Below are 9,075 nucleotides of genomic sequence, written 5' to 3'. Positions count from 1 at the left end.
CTTTGTTTGAAAGGGGAAAAAAAAAAGGTTAATTTCTCAGTTAATTAATGGAATACTAATTCTCAAAAGGAAAATGGTCCAGGAAGAAGAAAAAAAAAAAGTTAGTTCTTTGTCATGTCACTCTTTCTCCCCCACAAGCACCGCACTCTCTAAAGAGGTGGGGTAGTAAGCATTCCAAAAGGAATCATGAAAGCATAGCACTCCCGGTTGCTTTGATATATTTATGAATTTTGGACCGACCAAACTATGATGAAGGTGAAAGTGAAAGAATAATGTTGCCCTTGCTCTGCTCCTTATATCCCACTCCTTTTCCTAGGTCCAGCCATGTTTTCTTCCTGTTATCCTCAACGTATGTACTTGTGTTGAAACCTTGTTTCTTATATCACAACAGCGATAACGCCACTCAACAAAACATTTGAGTCCCCATTGTCAATTAATACCATCTTTGACTTTATTCTAACTCCTACCCTTATCTGAACAAAAATTATAAATATAAATTGTGCTTATATACGTTCAAGAAAGCTGAAAGTAAGACCATAGTAATTTTTCTTTTGTTCCCTTTGGATGTGATGGAACATTACAAACGAATCCAATCCCATGTGTCTTGTCCAGGGATGTCTCAAATTTTGGATTGCCAAGAAGTCGACATCTTCTTCTGTACATTTGTAGTGGGTACATCTGTCATTCAACAAGTGACATTTGGATAAAAAAAATATTTTTCTCTCCTTTCCGTACAAACATAACAGTCATTCTTCATTTTTTATTGGATAGATGCACTGAGTGAATGGTACAGTAGTACTAGAATAAACATTTCCCAAGAAGTGGTTGCTAATCCTTAGTCTTTAATCTCCTTAGTTAGATGGTACCCCCACTTTATATTTACTAATGAGTTGTCCAATTATGGACCATCATTACCTTAATTTGCATGAGTTAACTGGCATTCTCATGGAAAGAGGAGATGAATTTTCTAATCGAGATCCAGCGTTAAATTAGAAAGCAAAGCAACAAAACAGGTTTATTTGGTTGTACATGATAATACACTTAAAACACAATATAATTGAACCAAGTGTTCCTATGGGGAAAGGATTGGATGCTTGGCAAGAAAGCTGATTGAGATGGATTCTCTTGATGGAGAAAAACCTCCCAGCTGTTAGACGTTTAGTTAGGCATTCAAAGTGCCTCTGATTATGATGAGTCAACTAGCCTAAAGCTTCAGTCCTGATAAATTGACACATTATGTTATGACATCTGATCCCGTGTTTAGATTGAATTTTCTTCGTTGTTTAATAGAATTTTAGATGAGGAAAGCAAGTAAGCAACCCTCCTAAAAGATTCGATCCTCCATTTTGAGTCATTTCGGGCCTTCGTCCCGTTTTCTTTACTACATTTTTATGTTTTAAACATCCAAAAGGAAAAAGCAGTCATAGACACTTTCTACTTTTCAACGACACAAATTTATATCCTTTTAAAAGAGAGATAAATATGAAGATGTATGAATTCTATTAAAAAAAATAAAAGTGTAAATCTTATCTCTTTCTTAAAAAGATATAAGTTTGTGTTTTTTAAAAAGACACATATTTTTTCCTTTCCCGTCCTTTTCTTTCTGCCTCCCTTCCAAAGGCATCTCCCGCTACCCCCTCTACAATAATAACAGGTAACACTATATATATATATATATATATATATAGATATAGGGTGGTTGCGTTCAACCTAAGTTTAACCGGGGCCTACTAGTCCTTAAGGTATTGGGTTTGCTCCTCTCCTCTACGCCTTTCTGGGGCATGACGATAAGGGGTCACATTCAGAACCTCCCAAAAGGGGCACATAACAGCCCACCACCGAGTATTTCAGCAACAAAAGTGCTGAGTTGTACCAGAGGTGCCCCTGTGCGACCAGAGACCTCAAAGTCGTGATTTTATTTCCTAGTAGTAATATTCCAGCCTAGGGAAAATATTGGAAAGTCGGAACATCTTTGTGACATTTAACTAAATATAAAATGCTTGATCCACGTCAATCAAATATTAACCGTAGATGAGTAAATGTGCATACATACCATTAACTAAATTGAATTTCGTTTTCTCGTAGAGAACGGAAAAAAGAGGGGAGGGGAGAGGATAGATTAGTTAGTGAATAATGAATTATAATGCTAAAGGGGCAGCGACTGCATCATCAGATTATGTATTAATATATTTAGCAGTTTTTGACAGCCAAAAAAATATATGCAATCGATTTTACCACTCATTAACATGCGCCCTATCTGTACAACTTTAACTCGCTAAGGAACACGAGTTTGATGATTGATATTGTAAGTAATGGGCCTATGAACCAATATTCCGGGATCCTAGATGCATGAGATGCGAAGCAAAGATTGAGGTTGCGAATGTTTAACAGGATCTGATTATTCAGCAGATTCAAAATAAAATAAACAACGCCACGTTGTAACACTAACATCTTTATCGTCATTATCACTTTCCAATATACATTAAGACCTCCGTCCACCACCACCAAAATCAATTAATTTGCAGGGTTTGACGGGGGAAAACGACTAAATTTTGGTTCAAATGATGTGGAAATCTACCATACATAACAATTAAGAATCGCAAAGAATAGGATCTTAATCACCAAAAAAAAGATTAGTTGGCTGGACTAGCTTACGTTTTGGAACCATTCTACTGCTGCAGATTATAGACAACCACCATGCTCCATCATCACAAAATGTGTGGCTGTGGGTCAGAAGGAAAAAAGTGAAACAAGAAAACGGTGCATCATTTCAAAGCTGGTGAATGTGATTACAGCAGCTGGGGTTGTCCTCAGGAGATTGGTGGCACACCCGCGGTAAAAACCAGGAAGCCCCTCTTGTTGAAATACCTTTCTAATGCAGTCAGTCATACCAGAGTACCGCTTCTCTGAGTGGTGCCCTTGTTCTTGCAATCTAGAACGAACAACCTGCAAACAAAAATACAAAACCATTCGTTACTTTCTGATACACCCCAAAGAATGGAAATGAGGAATTCATGAATCCTTCTGATAGGGATCAACCCAGAGAAATAAGAGAATTAAAAAGAAAACAGTATGACTCTTGCATTAACAATAAAACTGCGATACAAACAGACAAATTACAAGCAATGAAGAACTAACACATTAAAATAAAAGAAAATAAGGATATTCCTGAGCAATTCGAGAGGCTCAAGGTTCTCTCCTAATATCCAAAAGGATCCCAATACTTTGCAAAGATGATTCTTCTTCAGTCTTCCCCTCTCTATATATAACAAATTGATTGCAAATAATGTGACTCCTCTAACCAACTTTCCCTCCATTCCCCCAATACTGACTCACCCTTTAATTATAACATATGCTGTGCACATGGGTCTTCTAATCCCCTACACCTCTTCCTCAGATGTATTCTTCCATATTTTTTGTCGTACAGTATCAATACTCTCCCCCCCCCCCCCCCAAAAAAAAACCTTTCAACTTGTCCTCAAGGTGAATTTCAGCCCCCATAACCTTATTTCGGGATCCCATTGCTTGAATTGTAGGGATCCACATATGCAAGAAGTATGATTACATCCTCCAGGGTAAAAAAACAATACGGTTATATACATAGCCAAGGCATTCCGGTAAGACTCTTGGGTTGGTAGCTTCGCCCCCTAATGGAGGATTGGTACCCCTGTATAGCATTTTACATGGTGACACTCCCTGCTCGACGGTTGGAACTTTGGAGACTGTTCCTTATTCTAATGGATTCCTGATTATGGTACCCCTGTATCAGTCATGGTACCCCTGAAAATGGCAAAGTGATTCTAATGGATACACTGTTCCTTATTCTAATGGATTCCTGATTATGGATTCTAGAAATGGCAAAGTGATTAAATTCACAAGGCTAAACAACAAGGAGTATGAGTATCCATGATTAGGCATGAATATCTTCAACTAAACTAAGTCAATCTTTCGGCAACATACCTCATGAGGATATGTTAGTGTGGATGCGAAAACTTTGGAGACTGATGAGGCAATTGCAACATCACGAACACCGAGCTTATCAATTGCTGTGTTATCTGATACAAAACAATGATCAAATTAACTGACCGCAAAAACTTTCAAGCGGTTGCAACAAACTAGAACTGGCATTAAATACCTTGTTTCGCCAAATAAAATTTAATTTTCTCATATGTTGGAAACTGTATGGCAACATGACTGATACCAGCCAGAGCAGGTACAAGGCCACTGTTTATAATAAAGGATATTTCAGATGTCAATAAATTATTAATTATATAGCATTATACATTAACCATGATGTTACTTTAATGATAAGCAACGCCAACCTGTATAGCCCTCGGATGCCCTCCTCATGAGCAATTCTCTTCAAAGCAGATAGTGTGCTCCTATATGGCACAATACCAGGTCTCATTCCCTGGGTCTGCAGTAACAAAGGAAGCAAACTTATTGTGCAGAATATACATGCACACACGCACTGATGATAAGCAGGGTAAAGTAAGTCCTGTAGTTTTAACGTACATACATCCTTGAATACTTATAGGAACACTAGTATTCTTATAATAGCAATCTGTTCAACGACCATATATCCCTGCTCCTAAAGGGATAACATGATCCACCCAAGGCAAAAACATAAAAACCAGCAGGTTTATGAGTTCATTTTTTTCCCAGTCAGAAAGTTGTCATCTTGCATGGATGTTATACTCAAAGCCAGCAAACTAAGTCAAATTTATGATGCCTTTGTTGCCTTCTCATCTGATGAAGACATAGTTCTAGTAGTGGTATGCCAAAAAGATAATAAAATTCTAATATATCTACTTCCAAGACACTAATGATAAAAGATACATCAAAAGAGTTTTTAAACTTAATAAACAACTAATTGAATATGTTTGAAGCTTTAATGCACTCATTAATCATGTCAATTATATATGATAGGTTGATAGCATAAGCAAATCGATGATAACATAAGTTTCAGCATGAACCGAAAAGAAACACACTTGGAGTCTAGTCTTGACAACCCAGAGTGGATTTGTAGCAATGGTAGTGGCAGCTCCAGCACCTGAAGCAGCTAACATGTTAGCTCCAAATGAGAGATGATGGCTTTCATCTGCATATGTACCATAGCTATTATAATTTGCACATGTCACAAATTAATACACAAACACAAAAACAGCAAGTTAGCAAGCTCAAAACAAAAGTAATCAACAATAAACTAACCATCAGAACAAAGTAGGCTCTTGAGCTGCTCATACATTGTAAAATAGACCTGCATAGTAACAAATTGATACATTTTAGAATATTAATATAATAGAACAGTATTCTGCTTCACAAAAAGACTGTAGACAGACTGAACGCCAGTATCATACAGAGATATGTAGTGGACAACAAAATACATTATCCAATAGTAAGTTACATTGATTAGGCAGCAAGAAAATACAAAAGGCATAAGGTTAAAAATCAAAAGATCTCATTAGTTTGGTTTTAAATTAAACATTAGTGCTGATGGTAATACTTATAGCTCTACAGAATCATAACTATTTAGATTTATCAGGTTTATTATGCAGTCAACTAGTGCTACTTTGGTTAATATTATATTGTTTGGTCCAAGGGTATATTAGTAATTTTCCATTGGTGTCTTAAAGTTAGGTATTTAGCCTGATCAGTATACGTGCTATAGTTTGTGAGCTATTCCTTGTTTACTTAATTGGGTCATTCATTTTGTTTATTAGTAGCAGATTTATCAACTTGGGCCTTACTGGTATTTCGTCCTAAATTTTGACTTGTCCTACTTAAGTGATGTACTCAACTATTAAATAATAAAGAAAGACCAGTTATACAAATTATTGCAGTCAGATTGCTCCGTTCTTGATTGTGTGATGCAATCATACCAATCATGTAATCTAGGTGTGATATCTAGGTGAATTTCTACTTATCAACATTAATCTCTTTTCTCTTGTTTTATAGTCTGCCGATACCCCAATCCAATAGCATTCCTACACAAACCTAGTTGATGATTGGTTAAACCTACCTCAGAAACCATCAAACCCCATATACCATATTTTGCAGGTATTACTCACAGCACACAATCAGTCACCAATGGACTCTTTAAACACCATTCTATTGGCTACAAATCACCCTTTCTTTTACGCGTGTGCCAAACCTTTTCAGTCCACCAGTTTTAACTTTTAAGCCTACAGTCGTCTTTTTTCATAAGTAGTTCATCAGGAAAAATAATGCGTACAAACAGACATCAGCAAGAAGCAAGAAGTGAACGCACCGCCCAGTTTGGAAGTAAGGCCAGCACAGTTGGGGCTAGCCCACGGTACATGCCACGCAATCCCTCCTTGTGAAATATTTGTTCCAAACTACCAACTATAACACTGCCTGATGACAGAAACACCAAGTTTTTAAAATGTTTTCAGTCCGTTTCCATATATTAACAAATCTAAGAATGATGAATCAAACTTTAAAACTAAGATAGTAAAAAGAAAGTACTTTGTATAAGTAACTTACAGGGCAGTCTCCATTGTGTTGGTTTTTTCATAGTAAAAAGGTTTATACTATATCAACATAAGAAGCACACAAGTCAGCGCATACCTTTAACACTTCCATTAGCGAGCTGAGGCGTTCCATGAACCTGAAACCGAGTTTTGATAACATCTAAAGGACACACAAACGTAGCAGCAATAACTCCTGCATCAATTTTTTTTTTTTTTTTTTTAAAAGTATGAATAAACGATTTTCTATGATTAAAAGTGTTTCTATGAATAAAAGGATGCATAGAAGAAAAGGATGAAAAGAAATTGGTATACCAGCGGCAGCACCAGCGCCGGCATTGCAGAGGAGACCCTTGGGGTAGGGATTAGGGGCATGTGAATCGAAGGACATGATCGGTGAATTGTGCAAGAGTATCCGTATGCTGAAAAGAAACTACGAGTTTAGAAGCGAAATCAAACAAGTCCTCTGTGGAGAGGGCGAAGGGGGAGAACCAGAGTCGCATGGAGTCTCGTTTCGAGACGAAACTTTATTAGGGATTGAAATTCTCTTCTCTGGTTTTTGGTATTTAGGGGAAGGAGATAAACAAGAATAGGGTTCAATGAGATCGAAGCTAAGCGAGATCGTTTAACTTTCAATCACCAAAACGACAAGATAGTGTTTTTAAAATCGACGCCGATTATCTAGCACCTATCATCAGTTCGCCACCCTGACTATTCGCCGCGATAGGTGGGACCCGCCGTTTTATTTATTAGTTTTCCGAAATATCAGTAAGTAAGAAATTAATTTACGTGACACGATCCACCTCGAATGTGAAAATATTTTGGATCTAGATCTTTCACGATTAAAGTTCACGTCATGATGTCATGTGAAGAATCATAACTATATAAAAATAAATAAATAATAATAAAAAAGGAGAGAAAAATATTAAAATAGGTAGTTAGAAAATCATAACAGTTCATTTACCTTTGTATAGTTGTGATTGTAGTTGTTAAAATCTCAATTTATTACTACGATTTTACGTTTTTATGATTTTTCTTCATCAAAACGATTTTATCAATATTCCAAACGTTTTTACGTTTTTACGATTTTTTACATTACGATTTTACGTTTTACAATTTATTAATCACCTTCCGATTTTACTTAAAATCTCAATTTTAACAACTTTGGTTGTGATCTTCGTACATGACTATCATATTTTTTTTTCACATAAGAAGATATTTTCAAACTTTTTTTAATCGGTATTACTTTATGCATATAATATAAGTTCTAAAATTAAATTAAATCAAATCAAATCACGTATTTAAAGAACTCCATCTCCTTTCACTTGAACTAGTAAAACATTGTTAAATTATTAATTGTAGCTTTGATATTATTTGTCATAAATGATAACTATTTAATTATAGGTTGTTTTGGAGGCGCTGCGTTTCCATTACATTGGGGTTTCATAAAGGAAAGAAGAATGTAAAAGTATCGTTTTGATTCGTCTGAAAAAATGTGAAAAACCAAATTAAAGAAATTTAAGTTTGAATATATTTTAGGATTAAATTGATAAAAAAATAGGATAAGGACAAGAAAAATAAAACTCTTATCATAAAAGTCTTTGGATAAGACATATCATATTTTGTGTTTGTTGCGTATTAAATAGTATTATTATTTTATATTGATATATATTTGAAGTGAACTAGATAATATCCGGATATAACATGAATAGATAAAAATATATTTTATAATATAAATTTTAAAAATATTTTAAAACTATTTATCACTTATTTACGTACAAGCTAATTTTTTAAAAAAATATTAAAAAATTAAAATCATAATTTTAAATAAAATAGATGAAATAATTTATAAAATTTACCAAAATTAAAAAATATACATATATCTTCTTTAAAATAAAATTTAAATTTATTATCAATATTGCTGACAAATGGTTAGTGATAATAATCTAACAAGCACAGACACAGATGTTTTTTGAAAATTTTGCGTGTCGGACACGGAAGGATATGCGGTCAACTCTTCGACACGCTCCAATATATTTTTTTGACACGCAGATAATTTTTTCCGACACGTTCCGACACGCTTTTTTTTAATCTTAATTTTATTTTATTATCTAAATATAAAAAAAAATTTGTTATGAAATTTGACATGAAAAATTAACAATGTACGAAAAATTATTTTTTTATATTTATGTTATGAAATTTAAATATTTGATTGGTTATATAACTTATTATGAACTCTTATATGTATTAAATATAAATTATATTGTATATATTAAAAATTTTATTTAATATAAAAACATGTCCCAACGTGTCGAAATATGACATTTTTTAGAATTAATGTGTCAGCATGTCGTGTCCCGTGTCGATGTCGGTGCATCATAGATAACAATAATAATAGTAGTAGTGGTACATATGGGTGAAGCTCGGTAGTAATTCTGAGCCGATAATTGGTGATGGTTGTGGCGCTCTTACGTTTCCTCACAAATTTTTAATAGAAGGGAAACAAATTGCATAAATGATATAACATTGACTCCCCAGATAATCAATTGAACCAATATAAATGATATCACGTGGTCTCGCCAAA

At 34.6% G+C, this 9,075-nt stretch overlaps 1 protein-coding gene across 1 annotated transcript; it reads right to left on the bottom strand.

Moving 5' to 3' along the window:
* Positions 1-2,410: 2,410 nt before the first annotated feature.
* LOC133295465 (nicotinamide adenine dinucleotide transporter 1, chloroplastic-like) lies at positions 2,411-7,151 on the bottom strand. The gene is given in 10 exon segments (XM_061494304.1): positions 2,411-2,744; positions 2,746-2,946; positions 3,961-4,055; positions 4,136-4,224; positions 4,323-4,417; positions 4,992-5,101; positions 5,212-5,260; positions 6,272-6,378; positions 6,592-6,687; positions 6,807-7,151. Coding segments are annotated over 10 exon segments (954 nt in total). The 5' UTR covers positions 6,883-7,151; the 3' UTR covers positions 2,411-2,708.
* Positions 7,152-9,075: the final 1,924 nt, after the last annotated feature.

This window comes from Gastrolobium bilobum, unplaced genomic scaffold (genome assembly GCF_033153095.1).
Source record: "Gastrolobium bilobum isolate Gb01-03AN ecotype WA unplaced genomic scaffold, APGP_CSIRO_Gbil_v1 utg40918, whole genome shotgun sequence".
NCBI lineage: Eukaryota > Viridiplantae > Streptophyta > Magnoliopsida > Fabales > Fabaceae > Gastrolobium > Gastrolobium bilobum.
Note: the sequence above shows the minus strand (reverse complement) of the source record. Positions and strands in the feature narration are given on the sequence as shown.